Raw genomic sequence first — 22733 nt, 5'->3', positions numbered from 1 at the left:
CCACCAACCAATCCCATGCTTCCTGACCGCTAACCAATCCCACGCTTCCTGAGCGCCAGCCAATCCCACGCTTCCTGACTGCCAACCAATCCCACACTTCCTGACCACCAACCAATCCCATGCTTCCTGACCACCAACCAATCCCATGCTTCCTGACCACCAACCAATCCCACGCTCCCTGAGCGCCAACCAATCCCACGCTTCCTGAGCGCCAACCAATCCCACGCATCCTGAGCGCCAACCAATCCCAAGCTTCCTGACCGCTGCTTCCTGACCACCAACCAATCATACGCTTCCTGACCGCCAACCCCCTTAGCCAATCCCATGCTTCCTGACCGCCGCCAGCCAAACCCACGCTGCCAACCAATCCCACGCTTCCTGAGCGCCAACTAATCTAAAACGCCAACTAATCTCACGTCTCCTGACCATTAGCCAATCCCATGCTTCCTGACCGCTAACCAATCCCACGCTTCCTGAGCTCCAACCAATCCCAAACTTCCTGACCGCCAGCCAATCCCACGCTTTTTCACCAACAGCCAATCCCACGCTTCCTGACTGCCAACCAATCCCACGCTTCCTGACCATTAGCCAATTCCACACTTCCTGACCGCCAACCAATCCCACGCTTCCTGACCTCCAACCAATCCCACGCTTCCTGACTGCCAGCCAATCCCACGCTTCCTGAGCGCCAGCCAATCCCACGCTTCCTGAGCGCCAGCCAATCCCACGCTTCCTGAGCGCCAGCCAATCCCACGCTTCCTGACCTCCAATCAATCCCACACTTCCTGAGCGCCAACCAATCCCACGCTTCCTGACCACCAGCCAATCCTACGCTTCCTGACCACCAGCCAATCCCACGGTTCCTGACCACCAGCCAATCCCACGCTTCCTGACCTCCAACCAATCCCACGCTTCCTGACTGCCAACCAATCCCACGCTTCCTGACTGCCAACCAATCCCATGCTTCCTGACCACCAACCAATCCCACGCTTCCTGACTGCCAACCAATCCCACGCTTCCTGACTGCCAACCAATCCCATGCTTCCTGACCACCAACCAATCCCATGCTTCCTGACCACCAACCAATCCCACGCTTCCTGACCACCAACCAATCCCACGCTTCCTGACTGCCAACCAATCCCACGCTTCCTGACCACCAACCAATCCCACGCTTCCTGACTGCCAACCAATCCCACGCTTCCTGACTGCCAACCAATCCCATGCTTCCTGACCACCAACCAATCCCATGCTTCCTGACCACCAACCAATCCCACGCTTCCTGACCACCAACCAATCCCACGCTTCCTGACTGCCAACCAATCCCACGCTTCCTGACTGCCAACCAATCCCACGCTTCCTGACTGCCAACCAATCCCATGCTTCCTGACCACCAACCAATCCCACGCTTCCTGACCACCAACCAATCCCACGCATCTGTGTGTGAAACGCAAAGAGAGACTCTCCCTCCAAAAGAGGCACAGTTGAGAGCTATCGTTACAGGAAAAAGCTATGCACTGAACCATTATAATACGGCTAATATTACAGAATATCACATATGACTACACATGGTGAGAGATGGCTAATCAGAGTGGCTTAATGAGCCAGGAAGGGGCAGGCCAGAGTCTCACTCCACTCGCATAAGAAGTGTGACAGGTGGAGATAGGAGAAAATGGCCGCCTGTAGAGTGAGCTTACAGATGTGCTGCGGAAAGGTTCAGTAGAGAGCGTCACACTGAGCGCGGCACAAAGTCCACCAACCATGGCGAACGTCCCGCGCTCTTATCAGAGAGCTTTACACACTCGTAAAATAATAAATGTGTAGAATGACGCAGGTGAGGCTATATATAAACAAACACTTCCACACCCAACTGCAGAAACAGCCACAAGCCTTATATCTCACATTCACCCCGATATCCCACTCCTCAATCCCCCCACTCATTCCTGCCAGGGGAGGAATATCAAGGGAACTCCGCACATGGGAATCACTCTCAATACTTTAAATGGATATCTGGAGTGTTAGCAGGAGCAGAGTGGAGCAGGGAAGCAGTAGCAGAGCAGGGAGTGGCTGGGGAGACATATGAAGGTGGAGTTGGAGTGTTAGCAAGAGCAGAGGGGAGCAGGGAAGCAGTAGCAGAGCAGGAAGTGGCTGGGGGGACATATGAAGGTGGAGTTGGAGTGTTAGCAGGAGCAGAGTGGAGCAGGGCAGCAGTAGCAGAGCAGGGAGTGGCTGGGGAGACATATGAAGGTGGAGTTGGAGTGTTAGCAGGAGCAGAGTGGAGCAGGGAAACATTAGCAGAGCAGGAAGTGGCTGGGGAGACATATGAAGGTGGAGTTGGGGTGTTAGCAGGAGCAGAGTGGAGCAGGGAAGCAGTAGCAGAGCAGGGAGTGGCTGGGGAGACATATGAAGGTGGAGTTGGGGTGTTAGCAGGAGCAGAGTGGAGCAGGGAAGCAGTAGCAGAGCAGGGAGTGGCTGGGGAGACATATGAAGGTGGAGTTGGAGTGTTAGCAGGAGCAGAGTGGAGCAGGGCAGCAGTAGCAGAGCAGGAAGTGGCTGGGAAGACATATGAAGGTGGAGTTGGAGTGTTAGCAGGAGCAGAGTGGAGCAGGGAAGCAGTAGCAGAGCAGGGAGTGGCTGGGGAGACATATGAAGGTGGAGTTGGAGTGTTAGCAAGAGCAGAGGGGAGCAGGGAAGCAGTAGCAGAGCAGGAAGTGGCTGGGGGGACATATGAAGGTGGAGTTGGAGTGTTAGCAGGAGCAGAGTGGAGCAGGGCAGCAGTAGCAGAGCAGGGAGTGGCTGGGGAGACATATGAAGGTGGAGTTGGAGTGTTAGCAGGAGCAGAGTGGAGCAGGGAAACATTAGCAGAGCAGGAAGTGGCTGGGGAGACATATGAAGGTGGAGTTGGGGTGTTAGCAGGAGCAGAGTGGAGCAGGGAAGCAGTAGCAGAGCAGGGAGTGGCTGGGGAGACATATGAAGGTGGAGTTGGGGTGTTAGCAGGAGCAGAGTGGAGCAGGGAAGCAGTAGCAGAGCAGGGAGTGGCTGGGGAGACATATGAAGGTGGAGTTGGAGTGTTAGCAGGAGCAGAGTGGAGCAGGGCAGCAGTAGCAGAGCAGGAAGTGGCTGGGAAGACATATGAAGGTGGAGTTGGAGTGTTAGCAGGAGCAGAGTGGAGCAGGGAAGCAGTAGCAGAGCAGGGAGTGGCTGGGGAGACATATGAAGGTGGAGTTGGAGAGTTAGTAGGAGCAGAGTGGAGCAGGGAAACAGTAGCAGAGCAGGAAGTGGCTGGGGGGACATATGAAGGTGGAGTTGGAATGTTAGCAGGAGCAGAGTGGAGCAGGGAAGCAGTAGCAGAGCAGGAAGTGGCTGGGGGGACATATGAAGGTGGAGTTGGGGTGTTAGCAGGAGCAGAGTGGAGCAGGGAAGCGGTAGCAGAGCAGGGAGTGGCTGGGGAGACATATGAAGGTGGAGTTGGAGTGTTAGCAGGAGCAGAGTGGAGCAGGGAAGCAGTAGCAGAGCAGGAAGTGGCTGGGGGGACATATGAAGTTGGGGTGTTAGCAGGAGCATAGTGGAGCAGGGAAGCAGTAGCAGAGCAGGGAGTGGCTGGGGGGACATATGAAGGTGGAGTTGGAGTGTTAGCAGGAGCAGAGTGGAGCAGGAAGCAGTAGCAGAGCAGGAAGTGGCTGGGGGGACATATGAAGGTGGAGTTGGGGTGTTAGCAGGAGTAGAGTGGAGCAGGGAAGCAGTAGCAGAGCAGGAAGTGGCTGGGGGGACATATGAAGGTGGAGTTGGAGTGTTAGCAGGAGCAGAGTGGAGCAGGAAGCAGTAGCAGAGCAGGAAGTGGCTGGGGAGACATATGAAGGTGGAGTTGGAGTGTTAGCAGGAGCAGAGTGGAGCAGGGCAGCAGTAGCAGAGCAGGAAGTGGCTGGGGAGACATATGAAGGTGGAGTTGGAGTGTTAGCAGGAGCAGAGTGGAGCAGGGAAGCAGTAGCAGAGCAGGGAGTGGCTGGGGAGACATATGAAGGTGGAGTTGGAGTGTTAGCAGGAGCAGAGTGGAGCAGGGAAGCAGTAGCAGAGCAGGGAGTGGCTGGGGAGACATATGAAGGTGGAGTTGGAGAGTTAGTAGGAGCAGAGTGGAGCAGGGAAGCAGTAGCAGAGCAGGAAGTGGCTGGGGAGACATATGAAGGTGGAGTTGGAGTGTTAGCAGGAGCAGAGTGGAGCAGGGAAGCAGTAGCAGAGCAGGGAGTGGCTGGGGAGACATATGAAGGTGGAGTTGGAGTGTTAGCAGGAGCAGAGTGGAGCAGGGAAGCAGTAGCAGAGCAGGGAGTGGCTGGGGAGACATATGAAGGTGGAGTTGGAGAGTTAGTAGGAGCAGAGTGGAGCAGGGAAGCAGTAGCAGAGATGGGAGTGGCTGGGGAGACATATGAAGGTGGAGTTGGAGTGTTAGCAGGAGCAGAGTGGAGCAGGGCAGCAGTAGCAGAGCAGGAAGTGGCTGGGGGGACATATGAAGGTGGAGTTGGAGTGTTAGCAGGAGCAGAGTGGAGCAGGGCAGCAGTAGCAGAGCAGGGAGTGGCTGGGGAGACATATGAAGGTGGAGTTGGAGTGTTAGCAGGAGCAGAGTGGAGCAGGGAAACATTAGCAGAGCAGGAAGTGGCTGGGGAGACATATGAAGGTGGAGTTGGGGTGTTAGCAGGAGCAGAGTGGAGCAGGGAAGCAGTAGCAGAGCAGGGAGTGGCTGGGGAGACATATGAAGGTGGAGTTGGGGTGTTAGCAGGAGCAGAGTGGAGCAGGGAAGCAGTAGCAGAGCAGGGAGTGGCTGGGGAGACATATGAAGGTGGAGTTGGAGTGTTAGCAGGAGCAGAGTGGAGCAGGGCAGCAGTAGCAGAGCAGGAAGTGGCTGGGAAGACATATGAAGGTGGAGTTGGAGTGTTAGCAGGAGCAGAGTGGAGCAGGGAAGCAGTAGCAGAGCAGGGAGTGGCTGGGGAGACATATGAAGGTGGAGTTGGAGAGTTAGTAGGAGCAGAGTGGAGCAGGGAAACAGTAGCAGAGCAGGAAGTGGCTGGGGGGACATATGAAGGTGGAGTTGGAATGTTAGCAGGAGCAGAGTGGAGCAGGGAAGCAGTAGCAGAGCAGGAAGTGGCTGGGGGGACATATGAAGGTGGAGTTGGGGTGTTAGCAGGAGCAGAGTGGAGCAGGGAAGCGGTAGCAGAGCAGGGAGTGGCTGGGGAGACATATGAAGGTGGAGTTGGAGTGTTAGCAGGAGCAGAGTGGAGCAGGGAAGCAGTAGCAGAGCAGGAAGTGGCTGGGGGGACATATGAAGTTGGGGTGTTAGCAGGAGCATAGTGGAGCAGGGAAGCAGTAGCAGAGCAGGGAGTGGCTGGGGGGACATATGAAGGTGGAGTTGGAGTGTTAGCAGGAGCAGAGTGGAGCAGGAAGCAGTAGCAGAGCAGGAAGTGGCTGGGGGGACATATGAAGGTGGAGTTGGGGTGTTAGCAGGAGTAGAGTGGAGCAGGGAAGCAGTAGCAGAGCAGGAAGTGGCTGGGGGGACATATGAAGGTGGAGTTGGAGTGTTAGCAGGAGCAGAGTGGAGCAGGAAGCAGTAGCAGAGCAGGAAGTGGCTGGGGAGACATATGAAGGTGGAGTTGGAGTGTTAGCAGGAGCGGAGTGTTAGCAGGAGCAGAGTGGAGCAGGGCAGCAGTAGCAGAGCAGGAAGTGGCTGGGGAGACATATGAAGGTGGAGTTGGAGTGTTAGCAGGAGCAGAGTGGAGCAGGGAAGCAGTAGCAGAGCAGGGAGTGGCTGGGGAGACATATGAAGGTGGAGTTGGAGTGTTAGCAGGAGCAGAGTGGAGCAGGGAAGCAGTAGCAGAGCAGGGAGTGGCTGGGGAGACATATGAAGGTGGAGTTGGAGAGTTAGTAGGAGCAGAGTGGAGCAGGGAAGCAGTAGCAGAGATGGGAGTGGCTGGGGAGACATATGAAGGTGGAGTTGGAGTGTTAGCAGGAGCAGAGTGCAGCAGGGAAGCAGTAGCAGAGCAGGGAGTGGCTGGGGAGACATATGAAGGTGGAGTTGGAGAGTTAGTAGGAGCAGAGTAGAGCAGAGAAGCAGTAGCAGAGATGGGAGTGGCGGGGGAGGCATATGAAGGTGGAGTTGGAGTGTTAGCAGGAGCAGAGTAGAGCAGAGAAGCAGTAGCAGAGCAGGAAGTGGCTGGGGAGACATATGAAGGTGGAGTTGGAGTGTTAGCAGGAGCAGAGTGGAGCAAGGAAGCAGTAGCAGAGCAGGAAGTGGCTGCTAAGGCATATGAAGGTGGAGTTGGAGTGTTAGCAGGAGCAGAGTGATGCAGGGCAGCAGTAGCAGAGCAGGGAGTGGCTGGGGAGACATATGAGGGTGGAGTTAGTGAGTTTAGCAGCAGAGGCAGGGAAGCAGTAGCAGGAAGTAGCTGTGCGTCCTCCAGTAGCCGGCATACTGAGCACACATCATACCTCTTTGGTGTTCTCGTTGTAGAAGACTCCCAGCACCAGGATGTAGATGAGGGGGATGAAGAAGGAGGAGTGGGTGTAGAACTTGTTCTCCTTCATGTACAGGTTGGCTCGGTCACAGAAGTAGAAGTAGGCCATGATGAGGCCCAGCTTGCAGAGGGAGAAGAGGGCGACCTCTAGTGTTGAGGCTGCGGGGGTGGCGGAGGCCGGTTTCTTCTCCTCGCCGCTCTCCAGGTCGGTGCACATCTTACTCTTGCGGTGCTTGCTGCGCTGGATGACGGTGATCACCACGTAGCCGGCAATGGACAAGGTGAAGAAACAGGCGGCCAGTTTCTGGATGAGGGTGACGGGGGGGCTGGGCTGGCAGCAGGAGCCATCGATAGGCTTCAGGATACGGTTGCAGTGAGCGTTCATTAGGATCATGGCGCTCTGGATGAGAATGACAGAGATGATCCATGTGAGGTGAGTATATCATCAGCCGTGTCTGGGGCCGGTTATATGAAGACACCGCGAATGTCTCCAGCCTCGTACACCAGACACTCCTCAGCCCAGAGAAATGAATGCATCTCCTTCCCCCGGGCCACAGTATGTTCCGCCTGCCATACCTCCTTCTCCCTCCATAATGGCTACCACCTGTCAGTACACCACTCATTACCCAGAAGTCACTAATGATTGGCCAATCAGCTTGGTGCGTTTACGGCGCCTTGCAATAGCCTATTACTAAACCTGGTAAAAACGTATACTATTCCTTTGTCACCTGCAAAACCGGACAATATCCCCGCCCCACCTGTGCAGCCTTGCTAAAATATCGCCAGGCACCTCCCACTTTCCTCTCTGCATATCAGTACACTGGCCCCTCCCACCACTCAGCAGAGGCGGGCACTCACAATGTCTGCTCTTCTCAGTATAGCTTTACACTGGCCCCTCCAATTACTCCTCAGGGGCGGGTACTCACAATGTCTCCACTGCTCACTGTATATCTACACTGGCTCCTCCCACCACTCCTCTCTGCATATCTCTACATTGGCTGGTCCCATCATTTTTCAAGGACAGGCACTCAATGTCGCTGCTGCTCTCTGTATAGCTACACTGGCTCGTCCCATCACTCCTCAGGGGCGGGCACTCACAATGTCTCTGCTGCTCTCTGTATATCTACACTGGCTGCTCCCATCACTCCTCAGGGGCGGGCACTCACAATGTCTCTGCTGCTCTCCATCGTGTGCAGCCCGTCCAGCGATTGCTCGATAACTTCTCCTGAGATGAGTCGGGAAACGCTGAAGATTTTTATCCTTGATTTGGATTTCCTGTTGGTGCCATTTAATATCCTGGCGGCAGCTTCATTATACGCGTCAATCCTCTCATTGGTGATCATCCTGCGGCTGTCACTCAGCAGCTGCTCATAAACGGGATCTGAAAAGGAGAAAGGCTGCCTGTCAGATACCAGGAATAACCAGAGCATAACCGAGGCTAACCGGGGCATAACATGACATAACCGAGGCTAACCGGGGCATAACATGACATAACCGAGGCTAACCGGGGAATAACATGACATAACCGAGGCTAACCGGGGCATAACATGACATAACCAAGGCTAACCGGGGCATAACATGACATAACCGAGGCTAACCGGCGCATAACATGACATAACCGAGGCTAACCGGGGCATAACATGACATAACCGAGGCTAACCGGGGAATAACATGACATAACCGAGGCTAACCGGGGCATAACATGACATAACCGAGGCTAACCGGGGCATAACATGACATAACCGAGGCTAACCGGGGCATAACATGACATAACCGAGGCTAACCGGAGCATAACATGACATAACCGAGGCTAACCGGCGCATAACATGACATAACCGAGGATAACCGGCGCATAACATGACATAACCGAGGCTAACCGGGGCATAACATGACATAACCGAGGCTAACCGGGGCATAACATGACATAACCGAGGCTAACCGGGGCATAACAGGACATAACCGAGGCTAACCGGGGCATAACAGGACATAACCGAGGCTAACCGGGGCATAACATGACATAACCGAGGCTAACCGGGGCATAACATGACATAACCGAGGCTAACCGGAGCATAACATGACATAACCGAGGCTAACCGGCGCATAACATGACATAACCGAGGATAACCGGCGCATAACATGACATAACCGAGGCTAACCGGCGCATAACATGACATAACCGAGGCTAACCGGGGCATAACATGACATAACCGAGGCTAACCGGGGCATAACATGACATAACCGAGGCTAACCGGGGCATAACATGACATAACCGAGGCTAACCGGGGCATAACAGGACATAACCGAGGCTAACCGGGGCATAACAGGACATAACCGAGGCTAACCGGGGCATAACAGGACATAACCGAGGCTAACCGGGGCATAACAGGACATAACTGAGGCTAACCGGCGCATAACATGACATAACCGAGGCTAACCGGCGCATAACAGGACATAACCGAGGCTAACCGGCGCATAACATGACATAACCGAGGCTAACCGGCGCATAACATGACATAACCGAGGCTAACCGGGGCATAACATGACATAACCGAGGCTAACCGGGGCATAACATGACATAACCGAGGCTAACCGGGGCATAACATGACATAACCGAGGCTAACCGGCGCATAACATGACATAACCGAGGCTAACCGGCGCATAACATGACATAACCGAGGCTAACCGGCGCATAACATGACATAACCGAGGCTAACCGGGGCATAACATGACATAACCGAGGCTAACCGGGGCATAACATGACATAACCGAGGCTAACCGGGGCATAACTGGACATAACCGAGGCATAACAGGACATAACCGAGGCATAACAGGACATAACCGAGGCTAACCGGCGCATAACATGACATAACCGAGGCTAACCGGCGCATAACATGACATAACCGAGGCTAACCGGGGCATAACATGATATAACCGAGGCTAACCAGGGCATAACATGACATAACCGAGGCTAACCGGGGCATAACATGACATAACCCTGGTATAACCCAATCAGGGCTGCCTTAGGTAGGAGTCTGAGATTGGCTAGTTTGCCAGTGTGCCTATTGGTCCATGACAAGTGGGTGGGGATTATGCAGTGACCTTAGAGATTTCTGACGACTGCAGCATGGCAGGATACAGGGCTGTGTATGGATACAGGAAGGCCATAGTGTATACAGGTGGGTGGGGCTTATGTAGCGGTCAGAGATTTCTGATGACTGGCAGCATGGCGGGATACAGGGCTGTGTCTGGATACAGGAAGGCCGTCGTGTATACAGGTGGGCGGGGCTTATGTAGCGGTCAGAGATTTCTGATGACTGGCAGCATGGCAGGATACAGGGCTGTGTCTAGATACAGCGGGACTGTTGTGTATACAGGTGGGTGGGGCTTATGTAGCGTTCAGAGATTTCTGATGACTGCAGCATGGCAGGATACAGGGCTGTGTACGGATACAGGAAGGCCGTCGTGTATACAGGTGGGTGGGGCTTATGTAGCGGTCAGAGATTTCTGATGACTGCAGCATGGCGGGATACAGGGCTGTGTCTGGATACAGGAAGGCCGTCGTGTATACAGGTGGGTGGGGCTTATGTGGCGATCAGAGATGTCTGATGACTGCAGCATGGCGGGATACAGGGCTGTGTCTGGATACAGGAAGGCCGTCGTGTATACAGGTGGGTGGGGCTTATGTGGCGATCAGAGATGTCTGATGACTGCAGCATGGCAAGATACAGGGCTGTGTCTGGATACAGGAAGGCCGTCGTGTATACAGGTGGGTGGGGCTTATGTGGCGGTCAGAGATGTCTGATGACTGCAGCATGGCGGGATACAGGGCTGTGTCTGGATACAGGAAGGCCGTCGTGTATACAGGTGGGTGGGGCTTATGTAGCGGTCAGAGATGTCTGATGACTGCAGCATGGCGGGATACAGGGCTGTGTACGGATACAGGAAGGCCGTTGTGTATACAGGTGGGTGGGGCTTATGTGGCGGTCTGAGAGATTTCTGATGACTGGCAGCATGGCAGGATACAGGGCTGTGTCTGGATACAGCGGGACTGTTGTGTATACAGGTGGGTGGGGCTTATGTAGCGTTCAGAGATTTCTGATGACTGCAGCATGGCAGGATACAGGGCTGTGTACGGATACAGGAAGGCCGTCGTGTATACAGGTGGGTGGGGCTTATGTAGCGGTCAGAGATTTCTGATGACTGGCAGCATGGCGGGATACAGGGCTGTGTCTGGATACAGGAAGGCCGTCGTGTATACAGGTGGGCGGGGCTTATGTAGCGGTCAGAGATTTCTGATGACTGCAGCATGGCAGGATACAGGGCTGTGTCCGGATACAGCGGGACTGTTGTGTATACAGGTGGGTGGGGCTTGTGTAGCGGTCAGAGATTTCTGATGACTGGTAGCATGGCGGGATACAGGGCTGTGTACGGATACAGCTGGACTGTTGTGTATAGAGTCGTCTTCTGTTTATGGAATTTCAGTAAAGAGCTGGTGGTGCTGCCCTTTCCTCGTAGAGGAGGCAGAACAATGACTGCTGGGAGTACAGAGACTGTATATATGGTGCTGGCTGGCACTGATCACTGTAGGTCTATATGCTGAGCCCGGGTATCAGCACTGCCAGGCCAGGGGGGTCTCTATATTCTGTAGGGGGGGGGGGGAAGATACAGAATGGTGTTGGCTGGCACTGATCACTGTAGGTCTATATGCTGAGCTGGCACTGATCACTGTATGTCTATATGCTGCGCTCTGGTATCAGCACTGCCAGGCGGGTCTCTATATTCTGTAGGGAAGGAGGGGGGGGGGGGATACAGAATGGTGCTGGCTGGCACTGATCACTGTATATCTATATGCTGAGCTGGCACTGAGCCCCGGTATCAGCGCTGTGAGGTCACAGTGACATCACGCTCCCCCGCACACATCATCATACCTTGTAAGATCCAGTACACGTCGCTGGTGTCGGCCAGCTTGCCTAGCACGGGCTGTATGTCCGTCAGGTTCACCTTGTATTGGTTGAAGGATTCTGCGCTGGCGTTGTTTATCTTTATGGACCACTGGAAACAAAAGAAAGTAACTCTAAAGGTGGCCACACACCATTACAAATTAAAAGATCCAATTTTATACGCGTTCAATAAATAAAATCGGTTGTACAGAAAACTTTTTTTTGCATTCATTCAAGAAATCTGATTGAATTTCCATTTTTTATTCTATAAAAAGAAGATCAGGAATGTTGGATTTTTCTGACCAATTTATATGAAGATTAAATGGTGTAGGGTAGATTGACAATTTCTTGATGTACAGACCCGAGCAGTTTTGGGCGGTACAGACAGGAAGGTCGGAGAGACCGGAGGATGCAAATAAGTAAACAGAATCATTAGTCAAGAGTAAAGGCCCATACACACGACTGTTTACATACAGCTGCAGCACAGACAGGCGCATGTCTGCCTCTCCTCTTATCCTCCCGGAGGGGGATTAGAAGACAGCATAGCCCGATTGTTTACATCCAGCTGCAGCACAGACAGGCTCATGTCTGCCTCTCCTCTTATGCTCCCGGAGGGGGATTAGAAGACAGCATAGCCCGATTGTTTACATCCAGCTGCAGCACAGACAGGCTCATGTCTGCCTCTCCTCTTATCCTCCCGGAGGAGGATTAGAAGACAGCATAGCCCGATTGTTTACATCCAGCTGCAGCACAGACAGGCTCATGTCTGCCTCTCCTCTTATGCTCCCGGAGGAGGATTAGAAGACAGCATAGCCCGATTGTTTACATCCAGCTGCAGCACAGACAGGCTCATGTCTGCCTCTCCTCTTATGCTCCCGGAGGAGGATTAGAAGACAGCATAGCCCGATTGTTTACATCCAGCTGCAGCACAGACAGGCTCATGTCTGCCTCTCCTCTTATGCTCCCAGAGGGGGATTAGAAGACAGCATAGCCCGATTGTTTACATCCAGCTGCAGCACAGACAGGCTCATGTCTGCCTCTCCTCTTATGCTCCCGGAGGAGGATTAGAAGACAGCATAGCCCGATTGTTTACATCCAGCTGCAGCACAGACAGGCTCATGTCTGCCTCTCCTCTTATGCTCCCGGAGGGGGATTAGAAGACAGCATAGCCCGATTGTTTACATCCAGCTGCAGCACAGACAGGCTCATGTCTGCCTCTCCTCTTATGCTCCCGGAGGGGGATTAGAAGACAGCATAGCCCAATTGTTTACATCCAGCTGCAGCACAGACAGGCTCATGTCTGCCTCTCCTCTTATGCTCCCGGAGGAGGATTAGAAGACAGCATAGCCCGATTGTTTACATCCAGCTGCAGCACAGACAGGCTCATGTCTGCCTCTCCTCTTATGCTCCCAGAGGGGGAGTAGAAGACAGCAAAGCCCGATTGTTTACATACAGCTGCAGCACAGACAGGCTCATGTCTGTCTCTCCTCTTATGCTCCCGGAGGAGGATTAGAAGACAGCATAGCCCAATTGTTTACATACAGCTGCAGCACAGACAAGCGCATGTCTGCCTCTCCTATTATGCTCCCGGAGGATCGAATCTGCTGTGAAATCGTTGCGCAAACACTGACAGAACGATCGATTTCCGTCCCAAATCAATCATTCCCGGCGATCCGCCCGTGTGGAAGATTTTGCTCGATCGCCGGCGGGTCATTAGTGCGTCAATAGCGGCGTTCGAATGCCCAACAACAGACGCTAGCGGCAATACATTACCTGCTCCGGCCGGCGCGACTGCCCCCGTCTCCGCTGTCTTCTTCTCCGCGCTGGTCTCCGGGTCTGGCTGGCTTCACTGAACTTCCTGTCCCGGCAGGAAGTTTAAACAGTAGAGAGCCCTCTACTGTTTAAACTTCCCCTGGCAGGAAGTTCAGTGAAGCCAGCCGGACCCGGAGACCAGCGCGGAGAAGAAGACAGCGGAGACGGGGGCAGTCGCGCCGGCCGGAGCAGGTAATGCATGCGGGGGGGGGGGGGGGGGGGGCGGCGGCAGCTTCACAGATTGCGATCGGTTTCAGGCTGAAATCGATTCACAATCTGTTTGCAGTAAAGGCAGCCATACGATCCCTCTCTGATCAGATTCAATTAGAGAGGGATCTATCGGTTGGTCGATCTGATGGCAAATCGACCAGTGTATGGCTACCTTTATGCTCCTGGAGGGATGGATTAGAAGACAGCAGAGCCCGACTGTTTACATTCAGCTGCAGCACAGACAAGCTCATGTCTGCCTCTCCTATCTTCAGAGAGCAGGCAGGCGTGGCAGGCTGTAGTCTCACTTCACTGGTTTCTATTATTGACAGATATAAGCTGGCTTACCAAGGCGGCTCCGGCTACAATCATCTGAGGCTTTGATACGCCCTGCAAATAAAAGATGTAAAATAATAAAACACACATCAAAGAAAACACAAGAAAATATTCAGCAAGTTAAATGACCACAAACAGAGCAATTCAATCACCGGCAGGAAGAGACACGGTATAATGTACCTGTCCTGCCTGCTAACACAACGCTGTCCAGCCACTCCTGTGAGTCAGGTAACCCAGCCGCACAGCACAGCCAGTGTAATCACCACTGACGTTACTGGTCCTTCTACTTAAGGTGGCCATATATCTGGCGACTTGGCGGCCAATCGACTATGCGATTTAATTAAATATACTCAGATGACAATCGATGCCTCCAAGTGCATGCCCAGTTCACAATGCGACCAATTTGGGGTCAAAATTGGTCGCATTAATCGTTCTGACATGCTGCAAGATGTAGGGCCGACTTGCTTGATCGGGTGTGCGCCGGTCCGTCCGTCTTCTGAATCTGCCGCTCCTCCATAGCCGCATACAAGCAGCCCATAGCATTCCGATGTGATGTCACACGCGCCACGCTGGCAGCATGCGGCTATGGAAGAGCGGCGGATTCAGAAGATGGACGGGCTCCGCGACACAGGACAGGTCATGTATAAGTGCACACATACATACACATTTATACATTACATACACACACAGCGGCGGATTCAGAAGATGGACGGGCTCCGCGACACAGGACAGGTCATGTATAAGTGCACACATGCATACACATTTACACATTACATACATACAGCGGCGGATTCAGAAGATGGATGGGCACGGCGACACAGGACAGGTCATGTATAAGTGCACACATACACGCACATTTACACATTACATACACACACAGCGGCGGATTCAGAAGATGGACGGGCTCCGCGACACAGGACAGGTCATGTATAAGTGCACACATACATACACATTTATACATTACATACATACAGCGGCGGATTCAGAAGATGGATGGGCACGGCGACACAGGACAGGTCATGTATAAGTGCACACATACATACACATTTATACATTACATACATACACAGCGGCAAAGCGGCGGACTCGGACAATTACCGAGAGATTTCAGCATAAAATTGATCAGAAATCAGCCTGTGGTGTATGGGTAGCTGACAGATCTCTCTAATCAGTTTCCATGAGAGAGAGAGGTTTGTCTCTTGGTCAGATCTGCCCATCATTCCTAGATGTATGGCTACCTTGAGAAAAAGATCCTCTGCATGGAGTTTGTATGGAGTATGGAACATGGAGCTTGTATGTTCCCCCAAGTATGTGCGAGTATCCTCAGGGAGCACACCTGATCTGCTGCATGCTTGTTCAGGGGCTATGGCTAAATGTATTACAGGCAGAGGATCAGGTGGGCTGCCAGGCAACTGGTATTGCTTAACAGGAAATAAATATGGCAGCCTCCATACCCCTCTCTCTTCAGTTCTATAAACTATAAAGACACACACAGCGCAGCATCGTGTATTACCCTTGGTTGCTTTATTAGAAGAATTTAAAATCTACTTACGAGATAAAAATAGCAATGGCGCGTATCACAAATGTGATGGAGGAACTGGACCCCCTCTGCTTAGTGTAGCATCTTTCGCCAGGCTATGTACGGCCAGCAGCGCGATGTCCGGCGTCGGGACAGTCGGCAAACGCAGGTGTGAGCGGATCCTAGTTCATACGTGCCTCCAGCATCATTATGCATTTCGCCGTTCACACGTCTTCCTCAGATGACGCTGGGGCACGTAGCTTTTCAATTATTAGCCGTCGTCATTGGAACCGTGGCGGATGACGCGGTCATAACGCGAGCGCACACCACCATGACCTGGATGGTGATAATGATGCGGCCGGGGGAAGGGGGGGTAACTAACCAGCCAACTGTGGATGATGTGGATGACGTAGAGATGGGGTGGAGGCCAACAAAATTATAGTGGAAATAGCCAACTGTAGAGTAGCGGGGCGCAGAGATTCAAAGTATCTAGACAAACTCTGCTCTATTGGCCAATGCAGGCCATGTGACCATAACCCTATATAATATATACATATATACACAGTGCTGCCCATAATTATTCATACCCCTGGCAAATTTTGACTTAAAGTTACTCTTATTCAACCGGCAAGTAATTTTGTGACGGGAATTGACACAGGTGTCTGCCAAAAGATAACGATGTACAAGAGGCATTTAAGCAAAAAGTGTCCAGTCCAAAATTATTCACACCCTTCTCAATCAAAAAAAAGCCTTTATTGGCCATTACAGCAATCAAGCGCTTCCTATAATTGCAGACCAGCTTTTTGCACGTCTCCACAGCTATTTTTGCCCATTTATCTGTAGCAATGAGCTCCAAAACTTTCAGGTTGGAGGGTCCTCTTGCCATCATCCTGATCTTTAGCTCCCTCCACAGATTCTCAATTGGATTCAAGTCACGACTCTGGCTGGGCCACTCCAAAACGTTAATGTTGTTGTCTGCTAACCATTTCCTCACCACTTTTGCTGTGTGTTTTGGGTCATTGTCATGCTGAAATGTCCACTGGTGCTCGAGGCCAAGTTTCTCTGCGGACCGCCTGATGTTGACAAACCTCAATTATTGCTCTTTTTTCATGGTACGTTTACTGTGATTAGGTTCCCTGGTCCACTGGCTGAAAAACACCCCCAAAGCATTAGGTTCCCACAACCATCTGGAGACGTGGCATCCTCCTTGGTCTGCATCCGTGGAACCCAGCAATGTGCAGTGTCCGTTGGATTGTCTGCCTTGAGATATTGCCACCAGCAGAGCCCAGATTCACCAGGATGGCCTTGGTAGTGATCCTTGGATCCTTTTTCTACACTCTCACTATCCTCCTGGCCAGCACAGGTGTCACTTTTGACTTCCGACCACGTCCTCTGAGATTTTCCACACTGCGGAACATATTTTTTAGCCACTGGAACTGTAAAACATTTAGAAATTGCCTTGTAGCCCATTCCTGACTTGTGAGCGGCCACAATGCGCAGCCGCAAGTCTTCACTGAGCTTCTTTGTCTTAGCCATGACTGTCCACAAACCAACTGCAAAGAGCTGCTGTTTTTCACCTGTTGAGTTCATCAAAACAGCTGTTCCCAAATAATCAGGGTAATTAGGATGCTTTAGAACAGCTTTGACTATTTGGAATGGTATAGAACTATGTATTTTCCCAGACTGTGACAGTTTGTGAAGGGTATGAATCATTGTGGACTGGACACTTTTTGCTCAAATGTAATTAAAAGCGGAGAAATGTTTTTTTTCCACAATATTGCCTCTTATACATCTTATTTTTTGGGAGACCCCTATGTCATTTCCCACCCAAAAAATGACTTGCTTGTTGAATAAAAGTAACATTAAAGGGACTCCGAGCAGTGCAGAAACTATGGAAAGATGCATATCATTTTGAAGCTCTCTTTCTCCTCTTTCCAATGATATATAAACCGTCACCCTCTGCCTTTTAGTTTGATATTTTCGCGATCTAAATAGTGGCGGCCGAAAATAGCGAAAACTAAAAGGCGTAGGGTGACTGTTTATATATCATTGGAAAGAGGAGAAAGAGAGCTTCAAAATGATATGCATCTTTCCATAGTTACTGCACTGCTCGGAGTCCCTTTAAGTGAAAATTTGCCAAGGGTATGAATAATTATGGGCAGCACTGTATATATACTCTCATAAACCGATAACTCATTAACAGTTTGTCTACGAATAATTAAAAATAATTACACCAGAACTGCCCATAAATCAATCATGCTGGTAATTGTAGCGTGAGAATTATCGGTTAGTGGCATTAATTATATATACGGTTTGGTGCTTCCCATCTTTCAATTATTTTTTTTCTGTGACCTAAAAAAGGACAACAGCCTCATCTACTGGTTAGAGATGATCAATGATATGCAAATACTTCCGAGTTTATGCAAATATATGCAGCCTGAAAATGAACCAATCAAGTCCCACCCAGGTGTAAATTGATTGGTCCAATTTCAAGTTACATAAATTTGCATCAGAAGTATTTGCATCACACTGATCATCAATACTACTGGTATGGCACCTATAATTGCCCCCTATACTAGGAAACAAGCCTATAATTGCCCCCTATACTAGGAAACAAGCCTATAATTGCCCCCTATACTAGGAAACAAGCCTATAATTGCCCCCTATACTAGGAAACAAGCCTATAATTGCCCCCTATACTATTAAACAAGCCTATAATTGCCCGCTATACTGGGAAACATACAAGGTCTCTCTATGAAGTCTCTTAAGAATCACTTCTGGAGTTTTTATATATCAGATCTGTCATCTCACGTTTGTAAGAGATCTATTGACTGATCTAAGATGTATGGCTGTAATGTGCGATAATGTACCATCCATGGGGTAGAGTGTGAGCTCCTCTGAGGACAGTCAGTGACATGACTATGTACTCTGTAATGTGCTGCAGGAGATGTCAGTGCTATATAAATACATAATAATAATATGGTAGGACATTAGACTATGACTATGGTAGGATTAGAGTGTGAGCTCCTCTGAGGACAGTCAGTGACATGACTATGTACTCTGTAATGTGCTGCAGGAGATGTCAGTGCTATATAAATACATAATAATAATATGGTAGGACATTAGACTATGACTATGGTAGGATTAGAGTGTGAGCTCCTCTGAGGACAGTCAGTGACATGACTATGTACTCTGTAATGTGCTGCAGAAGATGTCAGTGCTATATAAATACATAATAATAATATGGCAGGGACAGTGAGCTCCTCTGAGGACAGTCAGTGACATGACTATGTACTCTGTAATGTGCTGCAGAAGATGTCAGTGCTATATAAATACATAATAATAATATGGTAGGACATTACACTATGACTATGGTAGGATTAGATTGTGAGCTCCTCTGAGGACAGTCAGTGACATGACTATGTACTCTGTAATGTGCTGCAGAAGATGTCAGTGCTATATAAATACATAATAATAATAATAATATAGTAGGACATTACACTATGACTATGGTAGGATTAGATTGTGAGCTCCTCTGAGGACAGTAAGCGACATGACTATGTACTCTGTAATGTGCTGCAGGAGATATCAGTGCTATATCTATATATATAATAGAGTAAGTGCCTCAACCTTCGAGCAAGAAGAAGAAGTACTTTGCATGAGAAAATGTATGCGTGATGATCAAACACCAAGTTTAAGGCCTCTTTTCCACGGACTGTTGAGCTGTGTGCTCAGCAAGCAGTTACCAGGCAGCAGTAAGCAGTTACCAGGCAGCAGTAAGCAGTTACCAGGCAGCAGTAAGCAGTTACCAGGCAGCAGTAAGCAGTTACCAGGCAGCAGTAAGCAGTTACCAGGCAGCAGTAAGCAGTTACCAGGCAGCAGTAAGCAGTTACCAGGCAGCAGTAAGCAGTTACCAGGCAGCAGTAAGCAGTTACCAGGCAGCAGTAAGCAGTTACCAGGCAGCAGTAAGCAGTTACCAGGCAGCAGTAAGCAGTTACCAGGCAGCAGTAAGCAGTTACCAGGCAGCAGTAAGCAGTTACCAGGCAGCAGTAAGCAGTTACCAGGCAGCAGTAAGCAGTTACCAGGCAGCAGTAAGCAGTTACCAGGCAGCAGTAAGCAGTTACCAGGCAGCAGTAAGCAGTTACCAGGCAGCAGTAAGCAGTTACCAGGCAGCAGTAAGCAGTTACCAGGCAGCAGTAAGCAGTTACCAGGCAGCAGTAAGCAGTTACCAGGCAGCAGTAAGCAGTAGCAAGCAGTTGAAAGAGTTTGAGAGGCATTTTACTGCCTATCAACTGTCCGTGGAAAAGAGGCCTACCCTAGCAAGTCTGGCTTTGCAAATCTGGCCTAATTGGCTATTCATGAGGCAATGCTCACGCAAATTTGCTTTTGCATTCCAAACTATATGCAGGGTCAAAAAACCAATAAAGCGGTCGCCCTGCTGATGAGCGAAAATTTTTACAGAATTTTCGCCTAATTTCGTTTTGACAGGCAAATTTTCCATCAAATTTTTTCACGTTAATTTTCGCCTCATGCCAGTCATTTTCGCGTTACTTGCGTATTATTGCGGACATTTTCCGCATAAGGGCATTAGCGTCTGCATTCAGAGAAGTTTCTTGCGCATTATTGCAGACATTTTTCCGTATAAACGTCTGCATAGACTGAATTTCCATGCGGATTATTGTGGACATTTTTCTGCATAAGGGCATAAGCATCTGCATACAATGAATTTTCGAAAACGCAAATATTTCTGAAGATTTGCGTGAAAATTCGCCTAAAACTGGATTTTCGATGCGAAAATGACTTAGGTGACAATTCGCAAGCAACACTGCTACATGCTACATTAGCACTATCCAGGAGCGCCACGGGGAGGATTCCCAATGCCCCCTTTTTATACAACCGGGGTGACCGCAGGGTCCCAGGCTCTCTCACTGCCTGGGAACCACAGCAGCACCCCGGAGGGGGAGACTGGGTGGCGCAGACAACCCCCCCCCCCCCCCCCCCAAGCGTGGCCAGCGCCGGGGAGAGCCGTCCGCACCCACCTCCCAATATTAAAAACAGGCACTTACCTTAACGTCCATTGCGTTCTGCTACATGCGCATTAACTTGGGGGCACCACATGAGAAAGGAGTGAAGCATGGGTCACCCTGAGCTTTAGAGCTCAGGGCTGGCTCACATACAGCTCTCCAGGGGGGGGGGGGGAGGACAGGCGAAGACAACTCACTCCAGGGCTCACACCACCAGAGCAAGCCATCCACCACCTGCCTCCAAAGGATACAACTGCAAAAAATGCTTTCCATGAGAAAATTAATGCGCATGTAGCAGAACGCAATGGACATTAAGGTAAGTGCCTGTTTTTAATATTGGGAGGTGGGTGCGGATGGCTTTCCCTGGCGCTGGCCACGCTTAGGGGGGGGGGGGTCGGCTGCGCCACCCAGCCTCCCCCTCTGGGGTGCTGCTGTGGTTCCCAGGCAGTGAGAGAGCCTGGGACCCCGCGGTTACCCCTGGTTGTATAAAAAGAGTGGCATTGGGAATCCTCCCCGTGGTGCTCCTGGATAGCATGAACTTATTCCCGCAGGGCGACCGCTTTGCAGTATTGGTTTTTTGACCCTGCATAGTTTGGTATGCAAAAGCAAATGCATATTTGCATGAGCATTGCCTCATGAATAACAAATTAGGCCAGATTTGGAAAGCCAGACTTGCTAGAGTTAAACTTGGTGTTTGAGCATGGAAAGAATTTTTTTGCAGTTGTATCCTTTGGAGGCAGGTTGTGAATGGCTTGCTCCGGTGGTGTGAGCCCTGCAGTGAGTTGTCTGCGCCTGTCCCCCCCCCCCCCCCCCTGGAGTGTTGTACGTGAGCCAGCCCTGAGCTCTAAAGCTCGGGGTGACCCATGCTTTACTCCTTTCTCATGTGGGGGGCCCAAGTTAGTGCGCATGAAGCAGAACAGGGGGTATTCGAAAGCCTCCCAATGGCGCTCCTGGATAGTGCTAATGTAGCATGAACTAATTCCTGCAGGGGGACCGCTTTGTGGTATTAGTTTTTTGACCCTGCATAGTTTGGCATGCGAAAGCAAATGCATATTTGCATGAGCATTGCCTCATGAATAGCCAATTAGGCCAGATTTGGAAAGCCAGACTTGCTAGGGTTAAACTTGGTGTTTGAGCACGCATACATTTTCTAATGGAAAGCCTAAAGGTGGGTACACACATCAGATAAAAAAGTCTTTGGAAAATGAAAGATCACAGACCAATGTTATCCCCTTCCATGTAGTATGAGAGCCATAGCTACACAGTTTATTCTATTGAGCTGAACTCCCCATCAGATAAAATTTTTTGCAAGATGCTGCACACACAGATGCTGTACACATGCAACAGATCAGTATCTGCAAAAGATCTGTTCCTGCAAAAAAATCAGTTTCTGCAAAATGCATTTATAGTCTATGATATCTGCAGATCTCATGCTGGACATACACGGTATGTTTTCTACCATGTAATCGAGCCGTGTCCGATACCCTGCCGGATCGATTTTGCTGCGCTTGATACCGGCGGGCAGGACAAAAGAAGAAACGAGTGGAAAATAAGAAAGCGGTCGCGGGGACGAGCGGGAATCGATCCGGGCACCCGCGGGGACGAGCGGGAATCGAGCCAGCGGCTCTATTACATGGTAGAAAACATACCATGTATGCCCAGCATAATGCACACCTTGTTTGACAGATATTCATCTGCAGATCAGACAATCATCTGCAGATCCAAAGATCCATCCTGGTGGATCTGATCTGCAGATGAAGTCCGTTAAACAAGGTGTGTATGAGATCTGCAGATATAGACTATGAATGTATTTTGTAGGTACTGATCTTTTGCAGGAACAGATCTTTTGCAGATACTGATCTGTTGCATGTGTACAGCATCTTTGTGTACAGCATCTTGCAAAGATTTCTGTCTGATGGGGAGTGCAGCTCCATAGAATAGACTGTGAAGGTATGGCTCTCATACTACATGGAAGGGGGTAAGATTTCTGTCTGATGGGGAGTGCAGCACCATAGAATAGACTGTGTAGGTGTGGCTCTCATACTACATGGAAGAGGGTAAGATCTCTGTCTGATGGGGAGTGCAGCTCCATAGAATAGACTGTGTAGGTGTGGCTCTCATACTACATGGAAGGGGGTAAGATGTCTATCTGATGGGGAGTGCAGCTCCATAGAATAGACTGTGTAGGTATGGCTCTCATACTACATGGAAGGGGGTAAGATTTCTGTCTGATGGGGAGTTCAGCTCCATAGAATAGACTGTGTAGGTGTGGCTCTCATACTACATGGAAGGGGGTAAGATTTCTGTCTGATGGGGAGTGCAGCTCCATAGAATAGACTGTGTAGGTGTGGTTCTCATACTACATGGAAGGTGGTAAGATCTCTGTCTGATGGGGAGT

At 50.6% G+C, this 22733-nt stretch overlaps 1 protein-coding gene across 1 annotated transcript in view; it reads right to left on the bottom strand.

The window, feature by feature from the left end:
• CASD1 (CAS1 domain containing 1) overlaps positions 1–22733 on the bottom strand; it is a 108346-nt gene that overhangs the window by 44239 nt on the left and 41374 nt on the right. Inside the window, exons 6-9 of the mRNA XM_068235025.1 lie at positions 13805–13846; positions 11426–11549; positions 7664–7878; positions 6472–6897 (exon numbers count right to left, since the gene is read on the bottom strand). Of these exons, the coding sequence (XP_068091126.1) occupies positions 6472–6897; positions 7664–7878; positions 11426–11549; positions 13805–13846 (807 nt within the window). The remainder of the gene's footprint in view (positions 1–6471; positions 6898–7663; positions 7879–11425; positions 11550–13804; positions 13847–22733) is intronic.

This window comes from Hyperolius riggenbachi, chromosome 5, assembly GCF_040937935.1.
Source record: "Hyperolius riggenbachi isolate aHypRig1 chromosome 5, aHypRig1.pri, whole genome shotgun sequence".
NCBI classification, from domain to species: domain Eukaryota; kingdom Metazoa; phylum Chordata; class Amphibia; order Anura; family Hyperoliidae; genus Hyperolius; species Hyperolius riggenbachi.
The sequence above is the reverse complement of the archived record's forward strand: the minus strand, read 5'-3'. Positions and strand labels throughout refer to the sequence as shown.